A 15500-nucleotide genomic window follows, 5' to 3' on the forward strand; every position below is an offset into this window, starting at 1 on the left:
TAGTGGTGCCCAACGTCTCGTGACATGGCCGATTTGGGAGCAGCTGCCAAATCGGGCTTCTCAAAGCAGACGGAAAGCTGAAGGGAATCAAACCCCTTCTGCACCCTTCCATTCGGAGTCTTACATACTCCCCCTAGGCCACGCAGGCACGGTCGTATGGCTTCGTTAAGCGGAGCTTTATATGGGCACTCACCCACTAAAGCTATCACGTCGTACCCTTAGTGGGGAGCTTAAGTGTCTCCTGCAATTATTGCAGTGCTATTGTGGTGTGAGCGCTCGATGTGGGCTTCAGAGCAGCCATTTTGTCATTTAATAAAAGACTTCAGAACGGCATGCTTTCAGGTTGGATGGTGGTGCATTATCTAAAGAAATTAGCGCGAGAAATAGAGAAAAAAAAGCAAGGAAACAGACTCATGAGGTGATTAACAAGCGCTTGTTAATCGTCTCATGTGTCTGCTCCCTTGTCCTTTGTCTTTGGTTTTCGCGCTGATTGTTTTACATCATTATTTATGCAACAAAACGCCACTGGCCTCCGTTGACGAGAGGAAAGCTGACAGTTATATCTTCCGAAAGAAGATTTTATAAGATGTGCACCATATTCCTGGATTTTTTAATCGTTATTTTGAGCTGTGAAACTTGTTCCGTGGTAGCCATCTATGAATTCGATTGCGAATTTGGCTGCTGAAGTCCGCACATACGCACGAAGAAGCCGCGTGAACCAAACTACATGATTTATATGTATTTAAACGCAAAAGCCATTATCCTCGAGTTAGCCAAGTATCTTTATTATGTCTGTGTCAATGAGGTAAAAAACAAAGAAAGTGTAGTGATGTGCTTGCTTGTCCAGCTCGGGATGTATCGTTTGCAGCTCAATTCCAGCTGCGCTGCTGTTGTCATTGCTTTTTTTTCGTTGTATGAAAAGTATATCCACTCATGCGCAGACGGCTGCACTGCACTCTGGGTAGAGTGAGGGCGGCAGCAAAATGAGTTATGAAATATGCAACAACCACCCGCTATTTAGAAAGGTGTTCCTGGCACTCCATTGCTTCGGAACCTTGAACGTTGAGCTCATTCACCGCTGGACAGCTCTGGTTTGTAGTTCCTAGTGCTCACAGAGACACCGCCCTGAACTAAAAGCGAGGAATTATTTTTTTAATATTTTTCTTCTTGGCAATACTCTGAAAACGCCGTTGTAGGACTTTTAGATTTGATGCAGTCTGCTTGAAAGTTCTCTTAGTATTCAATGTTGGTCATCCACATAGCTACTAAGAAAAACAACCTGTTCGTGCTGGGATCTGTAACGTTAAAATCCAACAACACGTAATAGATAATAGCTTTGGTGGAGTTTTTCTATTTCTATATTTATGATAGAACGGCATTTAATGTACTCCATGCATTGTCCTAAAGTACCTTAGTTATATAATGTAATAGCAAACGTCTGTACTTACAATTCCTATCGACAATGCAAATGGAAATAGCTTGGAAGAGTGAGTGCCTCATGCATTTTCAAGAGGGCACTCTGCGTTCGAGGTTTGTACGAGGATTATATGTTGTTCGTGCACGGGGCATTAAAGCTGTATATTATTAACAGCTGAAGGACTGCCCTGAACTTTATCATAGTTTTGAGTGTTTTCAGTGCGTAAAAGATTCTTTTCCCTCTTGCGAGCTCGCCGAGCGGCTTAGCTTTCCTGCAACTGCCGCGTCTAATGTCTCTAACTCCCTCAGTGGGCGCCTAGCTATGCTCACGCAGAACAGAATATTCTGACACTATTGCCATCCCAAGGCCAGTAAGTACCGCTCCGAGCGTTAAGGAGTATAGGAAATGCGGCAAAATGGGACGCATAACCGAGGCGAAACCTCTTAGGGAATAGTTTTACTAAGTAGAATTCGTTAAAGTAGGACGTGATTGCGAGAACGCACATTATTTTAATACACAAACTAGCAAAACTTTTATTTTAGATTGGCTTTCTGAAAATAGCTGTCATGAGCCGATACCACTGTCCGTTATGAGTAGCAATTATATTAACTAAACAAAAAAAATTGTTACTATTTCACAACTGCTCAGTACGCTAGCAGAAAACGAGTTCTCAAAACAGGATCACTATGCAGTTGAACATCCAATATTTTCAGTTTATGAATGCTGGAGTTAAACACACATGAGGAATTTCGCTCTCTTGAGCGGCATTATTACTGTGGATGGAAGCAGTATCTGAGTAGGGGCATGTCGTTCGGGGGCTCCGCACTGGCGCAGATGCAAATACACAGAGAGGACGAAGAGTGGATGAAGCGGCAACACGGGACGTACAACCAGTCCGAGTTGATTCAAGTCTACATTCGCTACCTGGAGATGTACAACTCTAGCATGGACTGTGCGACGCTTGCCGAGCGCATTGTTAATGCCGAGCATGTCGGTAGGTACAGATGCCCTGCACTGCGATTTGCGGAAACAGGCCAAAATTGTTTTATTTTAACCAAAAGGGTTCGTCCTTTGAACAGCAACTAAACGAAATATTGCTGAAAAAGGAAATGCTAGCTTCCTCAGTGATAGATAGCCACAAAATTTGTCACCCATTATGAAAGAAAAGTTCTTTCTTCTACGCGGGTGGCAGTTGTGTCATTAGAGAAGCAAACTTAAATTTAACTGCAAATCCCTATGAGTGGTAGACCCTAAAAGTAGAAACAAAAATGATGTGTTGCGTGGGGAACCCTAGTGTGCGAACCCTAGGCTGTAAAAGAAAATCCTCATATTTGTTCCCATCCTGCAGGCTGGTTTTTTGTAGTGCCCACACTGTGAACCTTTTCTCTGTACAGCTTTCATCGATACTTCGATTGTGGTACCGCGCTGACGCTGACTCTGTGCAGGTGTTTGTGTGTGTGTTTCTATATATTTCAAATCAAATTTTGCTACCCTCTCCACGAGGGGAATTCTCTTGGCATGCTTTCAACGATCATTCAATCCGCGATGCTCAGAATTGCGCTCGTCGTGAAACATGACCTCCGTAAAGGGCGCTGTCATTTCTACAGTCTTGTGGGGAGCAAAGGGAAAACAAAACATGGAACCTTGGAATGGAAAATAGGTTGACATTAAGAACGGACGCAGACCCCTCGACTCTTCCCCGGTGGGTGAGCCTTCTAAGGGGATGATGGTGCTTGCCGTTAAAGGGGCTCTGGAAAGGGCGCACAATATAAGTGTGGTGTTAAAACAATAGATGTTAAAGCACTTCCATCACGAATATCCTGTAGCAAGAATTTGTTGTAATGAGTACTGTAGAAGCAGGGTTATCTGTTTCAAAGTTTTCATTTAGGCGTATTCGCACCTTTCCTTCTCTTCACGTCTGTTTTTGCACGCTCAAATTTCGGCGCTCCTACGACAACCCCAACGCCGACGCGCGCGGGAATTCCCCGGGAGGGTGGAGCCTCCTGACTCCCCAGAGGGACGATGCTGACTGGCCGCGGCCATGATAGTGTGACGCCTCGAAGAATCTAAACAAGAGCTATCTCTGAGCATAACTGCGCAGGAGCGTCCCAGCATAAAAAGGTCGCCGAAACGGACTCCCCAAATTTCGCGCGCGATTGAGGGTAGTCTGCTGCGTGTAGAGGTGTATTATTTGTCTCGGGTTTTCATGGCGACAGAATGTATATGGTGATTGATTGCATATGTATATGTCTATGTATATGGTGATTGAGTCTCCTCAGAAGGTTCTCACAGCCTCTTTAGCAGTGATTCCAGGAGGGGATACTGAATGGGTAGATCCCACACCCATGTTCTTGTGATCGTGCCGCCGCAGTGCTCCAGTGACCAGTTGGCTTCGGGAGTTTGTCAGCAATAGTTTCCTTACATTACAGGGCTGGAGGAGCAGGTTTCTTTAGGAAATTGGCCAGAACTGAGGGGTACACACAAAGCAATCGACCTTTATACCGGCTGTTTCACCTGAGAACTTAAAATGCGAAGCATTGCTAGCCCCATTACGACTAAAGCAGCCGGTATGTGTGTGTACTCGCAGATGGCACAGAAAATGCCAGCGATGTCAAGAAAAGTAGAGTGACGTCATCAAGCGGCCGTATGACGCAAGCAGGCGCTGAGCACCCGCACCACATGAATTTTATACATGTCATTTATCTATATACCCCGCCCAGTAGGTGGCTTCTATGTTGCGCCGCTTTTCCCCACATTCGTACCAAAATTGTGACGCAACCGTCTTTCGTACAGCGTTTCGAGTGGTGTGATTCAATTCTTCGTTGCAGTTAGATTGCATGTTCTAATTTAGTTAAATGTTTGCTTGCCATAAGGATTCGAGACGACGACTTATGTGCCTTCGGTTGTATGCCTACCCAGAGGACCGTATCAAAATTGTGATGCAACCATTTCTTGTCAGAGCGTTTCTGGTGGTTTTGCATGCGCTCCCCCCCCCCCTCCCCCCTAAAGCCTCTTCCTGTTTATCTCTCTCTCAGGTCCAGTGTTCTCGGGCGAAAATTATGACAGATAGAAAACAACGCACTGTTATGGAAATATTGCAGGTTGTGGCCCATTATTGTGATATGTAGGAAACTCTTTCTTTTAAAGCGTTTCCAGCGATCGCATCGAGCAGTTAATACTGCCATAGAAAACCAATCGGGAACGCTTTTCCCGATAGCATAAACGCGAATAGAAAAAAAAGTACAAGACGGCCGCCGGGTGAACTGCGTATCTATTGATGGTTATAGCAAAATTTTACATTATATGAAAACTTGCGTTCATCAACGGCTTTCCGCTCAAAAATTCTTTTGTCCAGAATTACTCGGGATGTAAGGGACATAATGCTTTGAACTCCCACACGTATGCGCTCATAAGTGCCTCTGCCGAATTTTTTTTAAAATTATGCTTTTTCGGTAAGAAAACCTTCTCTCGGCTTAGCATCTTCAGAGGTTTAGCGCATCAGAATATATCTATGACATGCTAACTAGTCGGCTGGTTAACTAAACTTCAATTGCTAACTTTTCGACTATTACTGTTAGTCTCTATAATTATTTGGAGACCTGTAGCTCACCGTAAGTAATATCCATAGAACTTTTTAAACTTTTCAAAAATGCAGTTACCTTGGCGCTTTCTTGAAGCCAGAATTTCTCTTTGGAGGAAAGGAAAATGCGCAGTATCTGTCTCACATCTCGGCGACACCTGAACCACGCCGTAAGGAAAGGAATAAAGGAGGAAGTGAGGGAAGAGCCAGGAAGAAAGAAAGAGAGAAAGGAAGAGAGAGAGAAAAGAAAGAAAGGAAGGAAAAGAGAAAGAAAGAAATAAAGAGAGAAAGAAGGAAGGAAAAAGAAGGAAAGAAAGAAGGAAAGAAAGGAATAAAGGAAGAAAGAGGGAAGGAAAGAAAGTAAGAAAGAGAGAAAGAAAGAAAGAAAGAAAGAAAGGAAGGAAGAAAGAGAGAAAGAAAGAAAGAAGGAAAGAGAGAAAGAAAGAAGGAAAGAAAGAAGGAAAAGAAGGAAAGAGAGTGAAAGAAAGAAAGAGAGAAGGAAAGGAAGAAGGAAATGAAGAAAGGAAGAGAGAAAGAAAGAAAGAGAGAAAGAAAGAAAGAAGGAAAGAGAGAGAAAGAAAGAAAGAAAGAAAGAAAGAAAGAAAGAAAGAAAGAAAGAAAGAAAGAAAGAAAGAAAGAAAGGGCCGTAGTCAGGTCTTCGGAATAATTTCGACCGACTGTGGTTTTTTAACGTGCACTGACATCACACAGCCATAATTTGCCCGGCCACAGTGTCGAGGGTAACTGCGTTTCGATGTTCTAAAAACATTTATTACTATTCCTTACGATGGGTTACACGCCTTTGAGCAAATAATAGCACTAATTGTTAAAAAGTTCCCTCGATATTAGTTAACCAGCCGTGAAGGTTAACATGTATTCGCTGTATACTGCTTTGCTACACCGCTGACAGGCTTATGCAGAAAAAAGCGCGTTTCTAACTCAAAAAGCCATTTTTTTTAATTTCAGAACTTTTTAGCTAAAACACGCGGTGTAAGCTTCGATCACAAAGACGGCATGGCGATGTCCAGATCGGCCTTTGTTTTGCGCAATGATTCTTAAACAGCAGCAGAAGACATTAAATAAGAGAGTTACTGCGTCATTTCCTTTACTCAAAAACCATTTTTCCAATTTTGAAATTTTAACACTATTCTAGCGCAATACCTTTAGATATTTATTTCACCTAAGGAGCGGGAGAGAGGTTCTGAAAACCTGAATGGCTCTCTAGAGATACTGCAGTGTTCTATTCAGTACCAACAAGCACTTTTCTATACGGAAGTTCAAAACCCTAAAAGCAATAATAATAATAATTGGTTTTTGGTGAAAGGAAATGGCGCAGTATCTGTCTCATATATCTTTGGACACCTGAACCGCGCCGTAAGGGAAGGGATAAAGGAGGGAGTGAAAGAAGAAAAGACGAATAGGTGCCGTAGTGGAGGGCTCCGGAATAATTTCGACCACCTGGGGATCTTCAACGTGCACTGACATCGCACAGCACACGAGCGCCTTAGCGTTTTTCCTCCATAAAAACGCAGCCGCCGCGGTCGGGTTCCAACCCGGGAACTCCGGATCAGTAGTCGAGCGCCCTAACCTCTGAGCCACCGCGGCGGGGCAAAACCCTAAATGCACACCAATAAAATGAGCCGAAGAGTGAATTTTGCGCAACAGCTGTTTTATCATTGGGACAATGCAATATCTGTTCACTTAACATGCCTTCCCCGGTATACATGTATTTATTAATGCGTAGGCATTGTATGACTATGTTTGCGGTTTCGTGTCATCAGGAGCTTGTCATCCCGATAATGTTCGAACGGATTGAGTTATATAAAAATGGCTACATTAGATAGAGCATCAAAAAATCTCACGGGGAAAATCATGAGGTGCGTGTGGGGTAAATACTTAAAGCCAAAAATGTCGAAAACGTGGGTGGGGCCGGGGCAAAATTGGCGTGACATTTGAAAACTCCGGAAGTGGGTGGAGCTAAAGCGTGGTGGCAGATTTGAAAAACCGGAAGTGTGGGCGGAGCATGCGTGAGTAAAGAGTAAAGAGAACCAAAGAGGGCAAAGAGGAACGAGGAGGCGTCAATGCTTACGCATTCCTCCAATGCGGGTGCCGCAGTGATCTTATAATTTTCACGCCTACTTTTCTGCAAGCCTATTTTGTGTCACAGCTCTCCCTAGAAGCGTTGCAGCAAAGCAGTCGCATACGGGCGAGCGAAACGAATTAACATGAATATTACTTGAATCAGGATGTTTCTAAGTACAATGTTTTAATGATAATGTTCATAATGTTTCGGTTACTGGCTGGTAGATATTAAGTTGTCGAGTTCAGCCTGTTGCCAATGCCCTCCCCTATGATGAATATCTGCATCCAACAAAAGCTTTTGCAGTGACTGATATCGTAGCGTTTTTGATTAAAGGATGATACGACTTTGTACACGGTGCGCCTTCTCTCCCTTCAGTGAGGCAGTTCGTTGAACTACTGCGGAAGATGCGGTTCAGAGCGCAATATACAACTGTTGGCAAACTCGGACGTCTCACGGAAGGTTACGCTTCAGAAGGTTCGTTGTGATCCTTTATACATCATTTTCTCTTAATATTTTGATTGAAATTGGACGCTCTCCTTTTAAAGCCCATTGCAGACGAGATTCTGTAGATGGCGCAAAGAAAATAAGACGGGAGGTGTTTGCCAGCAACAGTTCAGCAGGACTCGAACCACGGACAGCACCAGCGATGTTCAGCCACCTACAGAGAAAAAGTTGTTTAAAATTAAATCATTTCGCAACAAAAGACAATTGTTTCACATCATCTTGGGCATCAGGAATGGCCATTAAAACAAGAAAGGTTTTGTTTTCAGGAATTGGCGTTTAAAATTTAGTCGAGGAACACAAAAAAGTAAATGCCTACTGCATAGCCTTCTGCTTAATTTTATTTAAAGGCCTAATATTGATTTTTGTAGTATATAATTTCCTCTTACTTTTCCTCTAGCTTTTCAAATAACTACTAAAGCCAGCCCTTGTTAACTGGTCCGAATGGCAGGGAAACGAAGAATTACTGGCTTCTCAATCTATTCAGGAAGCAGCTGATATCTTTCGTAAAGTTCTGAATATAGGTAGCACTGTAATAACAAGTGATAGTGGTCCTACACTAATAGACAATGTCACATTGCACCGAACTGCACTCTTTAGAACCTGAACCTCTTTAATATGTTATCTGTAATCTTTAGTAAGGTAACATCGCAGCTCTCCACGTTGAAATAAAAGCAGTGCTGCACAAATATATCTTACTTCAAGTAGCGACATATGTGTGCACTGACTTGGACCATTTTCAAATATCTTCCTCCTGTGATACCGACACGCCCTTTGTAGAGGTTCTTCGTGATCCCAGCCTGTATAAACTAAAAAATTAAACAATTGCTCCAGGGCCTGAAGGGCCCTGCCCTCACAATCACTAAGAGAGATTCCTAGTCCAGGATCCCTGTGGCTTCCGCGGCGGACTGGGCTCTTACCACCAGGACTTGTTGATCCTGAAGGGTTGAGCAGCCGAGCAGGGCATGCTCCCAGTTCTCTCGGGTGGGGTGGGGGTTTGGTTGGGAAACCAGGATTGGCAGGGCATGCCCACACAATGTGGTACATGTCCGCATACATTTCCCGAAAAGGCGGAATTGAAATGTTTAAGCACTGCCGGGCATAGTACCCTGTTGGTGTAGAGCCGAAACGAGCGCTCCTCTGCCTTCTTGAGGCCTTTACAGTGGGGTGGATATCGGCCGTGAGATCTTTGATATAAGAGATCTCCCGAAAAGTAACGTCCGAATTGAAATCAGGAGCCGGACCAGGCAGAGGGTGTGGCGATGCCCGATGGTCATGCGCGTGGGCTATAATGTCCGCTACATTATTTCCATCTCTCGCCACCTGTGCTGGGGCCTAGATGATGGCACGCCGGGTTTTGAGACCCTGGTACTCACATCTATGTAAGATTTGGAAGGCGCGACCTGGAATTTGACCCTGTTCAAAATTGCGGCAAGCTCCCCTTGAGTCGGTTATAATGACTCGGGATGCTGGATCCACGGCTCCAAGTGCGATAGGAACTTCCTCCGCGAATGCAATGTTGGGGGCACGGCAGGTGAGGCCCTGAAATGAACTGTTTTGGTGGACTACGGCCGCCGTGTACCAACTTCTATGGTGTGGGCCGGCCGCGTACGTATAGAATACCCCTGGTCGCGCACCATACTGCTCGGAAATGGCCTCCGCTCGCGCGAGGCGGCGGCCATCAATGGCACCCTTTGTCATGTTGTTCGGGAGTGGGCGAACCTACAGAGCGAAGCGCCAGGCCTCGCGCAGGGATGCCCTCTTCTCCTGTTGGGTTTTGTAAGTGATGTGGAGGCGGTTGAGATATGGCGGCTACACGCAGGTGTTTCGCTTAACCGCAAGTATTGGTTGTTGAGATGAGCCTCGCGCAGCTTCCCAAAGGTGGTCGTCATCATGAGACCGAGGAGACATTGGTTGGACGTGGCAATGAGGGAGTCGAGAGCTCTCTCATAGATTTTGCGGAGAATCACTTCGAGAGCATTCTCATCGCATTTGTGCAGGTGGAGGAGGAGGAGGAAAACTTTTATTTCTATTTACAGTGAGAGGTCGATGGGGCGAGCGGGAGGTGCGGTGCCGCATACAGGATTCGGCTGGTAACGAATGCATCAGCCAGCTTCAGGGCTTCTTTGAATCGCAACCCCCATCCCCCGTTTGTTTTATACCCGGTGTATCACACGGCTTACCTTGTCTCCCACTTTGCGGAGGTTTTTTAGCGTGGTGACAATCTTGCGGTTCCTGTGTGTGTAGAGTCCCAATACTCTGATTTCCTCGTGTTAAGGTATCGAACCACTAAACAGGGAGAAGGCAATTTGGGGTGCACATCGGATTGGGTCGTATGTGCACGAATGCCCAGTGGCTCGGGGAGCACTCAAGGCCGCAGCGGTGTGCATATTCGTCCACAATAGCCGTAAGTTGTTGCAGGTTGGCGTCGATTTCTCCAGCCGATCTATGTGTTGCCCAGAGGGTGATGTCGTCCGCCTACAGGGCATGCTGCACACCGGGGGCCTCCCCCAGCATGGTAGGAAGCTTCATCATGGCCAGATTGAATATAAGAGCCGAGAGGACTCCTCCCTGTGGCGTCCCTCGCGTGCCAAGTGTCATTTTCAGTGTCTGTGGGCTTACTGCGGTGACTGGGACAATAATGCCGTTAGTGAAAATCTACTGGCGCTGATTCTAAGCTTCTGTTTCTAAGCTTCTAACGTCTGCTGCTTATCTAGTCGAACTGAACTGTCTCGTGTCCTGTTGGTCGAAAAGAGCAATAGAATCTTTTTCCTGCGCGTGTTCTGCAGCCCACTGGGAGCGGTTGATCACCCAGTATACGGACAACGTGTGCAAGTCCACCCACACGATAAAACTCACTGACGACGCACCAGCGCTAGTTGTGCTCCTCATGAACCGTGACCACCTGAAGCCTGAAGACACTCGGCTCCTCATGGCTTGGAGTTTGCTCCACCGCCTCCTTGCACTATCCCATGGGCAGTTGATGATCTCGAAGGCTGTGGGGACACAGAGCCACCGAGGAGTTGTCATAGAGAATTTCTGCCACGACACTGTCACCAACCTCATGGCACTGGCCGTCTCGCTGCGCTACTTTCGCAAATGTGAGTAGTACGTTGACGTTCTTGTGGCATATATAGACTTGACGAAGGTGTGTTGCCCGGATAAGTAGTTAGCGTTTTGTAGTCGTTTCAAAATTTCATTCCCTCGGTTAATATTCTTATCTCACTGTCGCGAATTGTTCCTTCTTCAAATTCACCACCTTGAATGCTTAAGGTGTCTTGTCGTGCATTGTTCTTTCTTCAGTCCCACCAATTTGAATGCTTCAGGTGTCTGTTTCAAGCTGCAAGTTTTCAACACACATAACTTAAGTAGATGCATATGAGCTAATTACATAGCGAAACATTGCAAGTCCCATAGCGAAACACTACAGCGGGACATCTAGAACTAAGTAAAAGGAATTTCAAGATGGCAGCAGCAGTAGCAAAACAATGTACAAAGCATTGATTGGAATTGAGTGTATTACATCATATGTAATTATGTGATATCTGATATTACTTGAAAATTTGGCATAATTGCGCTTTGGCGTTTGTCTTTACTTTAATGACCCTTATCTTGACTGTAGGTTGTCTTTAGTGAGCTTGATTTAGTGTTTGGCCCAGATTTATTCATTCTCATCTCAAATATGCTGAAAAGAGCGATTCTTGACAGCCTGCACATCCGTATTGTTGGGCGTAAGTCAGAATCTTGATCTTGTCTTGTGTGGTCGGGAATTAAGCTGCTTCGCCGTCAGCTGTACGGATGTCTCGAGAATCCACGTGGAAAGGCACAGGTGGCGAGGTTTTAATTAAATGGACGGTACCGCCCAGTACATACGGCTGTTGATTTTCACTTTGTTCAGAATATGTTTTAGCTGTTCTCTTTGTTCTTAGTTTTCTAATAGCACGCAACATCAGTGTGACTGTCTGACAAGCAAATGCGAGCTCTTTCACTCGACTAAGGCAGCAATGTTATAAGTCTAACATCGGTTTTTGAATTGTTTGTGAAGGCTGCTGTTAAGTAATAGACTGCGACATTTGGTATAGAGGTCTCTGACGCTGAATCAGCGATCTTTGAAGCAATGAAGTTAGTGTAACGCAAAGCTCCTCTGCTGATTCTAATTGCCCTCAATACCAGGCGATGTATTTTTTTTTCGGTCGATCGCCCAGCATACTGAAGTTAGGAGATCCTTCGCGAAGCACCAGCCCGTAATAAAATTTAGAGATCAAAACCACGAGTGTCGTCCTGCCAAAGTATGCCTACCAAAATTCGACTTAGCGAAACTGCCTCTCAGAGTAACTCCGCAGAGCTTCTGTTAAGTTTGAGACGACCGAAGCGCCCTCCCTGCCACCGAGTACCTTGGAGCACCTACTTAGTCGTTTGAGGTCAGCTCCTTGCGACCACTTCACTGGGAAGAGAACATTTTCCAAAGTTTGTGCTCATTATTAATGTGAATATGACACATTTAATTCTTAACGATTTGCACTGTGGAAGCTTTTAATGATTCAAAAGCGTCGCGTAATGCTGAACCTCGCACGGTCCTGATTTTGTGCCCTTTTTTTAATCCTGCCGCATGCCCCACGCCACTGTCTCGTTGCACTCTTGCGGATACGCCTTTAGTCGTTCCTTCCACTGCATTGGCATATGCCAAACAAATGGTGTCCAATGTCAAGCGAGCCCTCTTCGAGAAGCTGAATGCGTCGGACTGGATAGACCAAGGAGTCTGGTGCCTGATGACTGGAAAAGCCAAAACAATGCGAATTATTATCGGCTACCCAGAAGGACTGCACAACCACGACCTAATCGAGGACTATTTTGGTGAGCAGTCATTTATTTTTCAGGCGGCAGGTTCCGTCACCGTTGCTTGTGGAAATCAGTGGCCTGTGTACATTACTAAGTGCCTGGAGGATAATTTGTTAGTCGGTCGGTAGGACATGTTTACTTTATATATTTACAGAATACTGCAGACTCCTCTGGGACCTAGCAGGAGGGGCAATACAATGCAACACAAAAACAGAAAACACTGAAAGAAATGTAAAACGCAAAGCCGATAAGTTTGACGGCATCAGTCTTCTATGTTTTCAATCGAGTATATGTCACGTAGTGCTGTCAAAGGTGCAGCATTCCATTCAGTTACGCTGGGAGAGAAAAAGATGTATTTTAATAGGTTTGTTCTGGCAGTTAATAGAGTTAGTGAGTCAGAGTGGAGATGTCTTGTTGGCTGTGGAGCGGAAAATGGCTTTACATAGGGATCTGGGTACACTATAAACGTATGTTTGAGTGGGGAAATAAATTTTATTCTGAGAATTTTTCGTGTTACCGGCAGTGTTTGAGTCCTATGTTCTCGAATTATGGCAGTTGGTGAGTCGGTTGAGCGGTATTTTGAACAGATGAATGGAGTGACATTGCGCTGAATATTTCAGGAGCTTGAACGTTAGTTTTAGTAAACGGGTCTCAGACGACGTAAGCTTGTTCTAACCTAGATTCATTAATGATGAATAGCCTAAAAACTTCGTTTGCAGTAACATTCTTCAGTTTGTGCTTCAGGACACAAAGTTTACGAAAACGTGATGCACATACGTCAGTTATATGTTCATTCCAGCTTATATTTTAGTTATCATTGCAGAATGCGAAATGCGACCAGCGCAGCCGGGATCGAACCCGCATCTTTCGGGTCAGCAGCCGAGCGCCATAAACACTGAGCCACCGTGGTGGCAGAGAGAGCAAATGTGATGCGAGCAAAGAGCAGTTTGTCGTACGACTGCCAATAATTCAGTGTGTTGAGTGTTTCGTATACAACCTGCGTAGTTAAACATAAACATTGAGAAGAATCATTACGCAAGGCTTTTCTCTCACCAAACGCTTCCACATGGATGATTGCTGGATCTGAACTTGTGTGTAGCATCGGGTTTAAACTTGGTCTAAATCTGAATTAGGCACTGATATCCTCAAAGGTGTTCTCCTCTAGGTCGGTATGCCTCCACTGCTGATGGCAAACATCTGGCGTGTGTCCGCACTTGAATAGAGTTGAAGTGCTCTGGAGGCGAAGCGCTTTGTAATTGGCGAACATCTATAAAAATTTCAAAATAGTTTCTATTCAGCGCCGATATCCTTAAGCGAAAGTGCGTTCTGTTGAAGCCTGTGATAAAGATTCCCCCCCGGAGTATTGTTTGACATCAGAAAGGCTTTCTAGCACCTTTTCCACTTCATTTCGCCTCCTCGGCGTCATCAGAAAATTATATTGACCAGAAGCAAGGTGCCTTATGTAGCCTCAGTTTCAATAAGGAAGTTCCAAATTTAATGTATACTTCAAAGGTTAGACGTTATTGATGCAGTATCTGCCCCTTCAATAGTATCTTCAGGCGCTGATTAGTACTGTGAGCCCATGACAGAACCATGTTTTGAGTGTTTGAATTTCATATTTTATTTGTGAGTGCTTGTAATTATGTTCGCGAGCAGATACGCAGCGTAACTATGCAAACGCAGTAATTTTCTGCAGCATAACAAACGTGATTTTACTGCTATAGAGTACAGATTTCCAGGTATATAGACAACGTTGTTAGGGCATCTTGAACTTTTCATCTTTTTTCAGCTTATAAATTTGCTGTTTATTTTACGCCTAATACTTTTACGTTGAGATATATTCCTGTAGCGTGCAGTGTTGTGCCCGGCTTCACAAGAAGATGATATATCCCACAACGCTCGGCGAGCTCGCGCAGATCAGAATTCGACGGCTACGCGATCGGATCTCCGCGCTCCGCCTTCTACGCTTGCCGGCGGCTCCGCTCCCTCCTGGAGGTTGAACGAGTCCTCTTAATAAATTTGTGGACGCCAGACACCTTCGGCTTGTGTCTGGGATGCTCCTTGCACATTTACTTTCCTTTTACCATATCCTGAAGCCACGCAGTAAATTTATTGCTTGGGTTATGTTTAGCGGTCAAGATTTTTATTTTTTTATTTTGATGGAGCTTAGGGCACTCTTAATAGACCTTATACTTTCACGTCTGATATCAATGGTTTTCTCGTGCTCTCAGGAAAATATTTTATCTCGAAATATTTTTTTCTTTATTTGGCTACCGTCGGCGCAGGTACATATCCAGACGTTGGCGAAAATTTTACCACCCCTTACCTCCACTACCGCCGTCTGCTGACGCTACGTGTATTCAGCGGGAACGTCACCGGCAACTTCCAAGCGGCGAAAGCGAACGCTTTCTACACCTCAGGCCTGAATATTGTAACCTTTCTGGCCGGCATACTACAGCCGACGTTCTTCTACAACGATGCTCCAGCCGCTGTTAACTACGGAGCATTCGGACAGGTACGCTTTGCCTTACATGCGGGAGTCTAAATGACGTTACGGTCATCATGGGCGTACCTAAGGAACGCAGCAATGTTATGGGTTGAGCCTACAGGCTAAAAAAAAAACTTTACGGCCCGTTCAGAATTGAGGTTCGTAAGAAGTGCGAGACAAGGAGGTTTAAAGAGCAGGAGACGGTGCGAGCGCTGACTTATATTCGCATTATATTCCCGCCCCAACACACATTGAAGAAGCGAAAGTGCAAAGAAGAAATCATCAGCGACTACTTAGATAACAAAGACAACCGCTTTATTTGATTTGTTTTTTAGCATTCATGGAATATTTTACTCTTTTTCGGCGCTCCGCACGTTCGGCCTGCAGCAGAAAGGTGCTCACTGCTTGGAGATTCGGATTGCAAGCTGGAATGTTTTTTTTTCGCCAATAAGTGCAAATTCCTAGCTCTGACGATCATGCTCAGGCACGAACCTATTGATGGCTAACTTCAAGAGGATGACGGTGTGGTAAAACCTGAGACATTGGCATGCAAGAAAGACATTCGCATTTAAGTCAGCAGAATATTGTAGTT

The 15500-nt window shown here is 44.9% G+C and overlaps 1 protein-coding gene across 1 annotated transcript in view; it reads left to right on the plus strand.

Annotated features, from left to right (window-relative positions):
- LOC144134898 (neprilysin-like) overlaps positions 1 to 15500 on the plus strand; it is a 48090-nt gene that overhangs the window by 11577 nt on the left and 21013 nt on the right. Inside the window, exons 5-9 of the mRNA XM_077667706.1 lie at positions 2252 to 2411; positions 7456 to 7554; positions 10371 to 10682; positions 12238 to 12435; positions 14706 to 14935. Coding sequence (XP_077523832.1) covers positions 2252 to 2411; positions 7456 to 7554; positions 10371 to 10682; positions 12238 to 12435; positions 14706 to 14935 — 999 coding nt within the window. The remainder of the gene's footprint in view (positions 1 to 2251; positions 2412 to 7455; positions 7555 to 10370; positions 10683 to 12237; positions 12436 to 14705; positions 14936 to 15500) is intronic.

Source organism: Amblyomma americanum, chromosome 5, assembly GCF_052857255.1.
Source record: "Amblyomma americanum isolate KBUSLIRL-KWMA chromosome 5, ASM5285725v1, whole genome shotgun sequence".
Classification (NCBI taxonomy): Eukaryota; Metazoa; Arthropoda; class Arachnida; order Ixodida; family Ixodidae; genus Amblyomma; species Amblyomma americanum.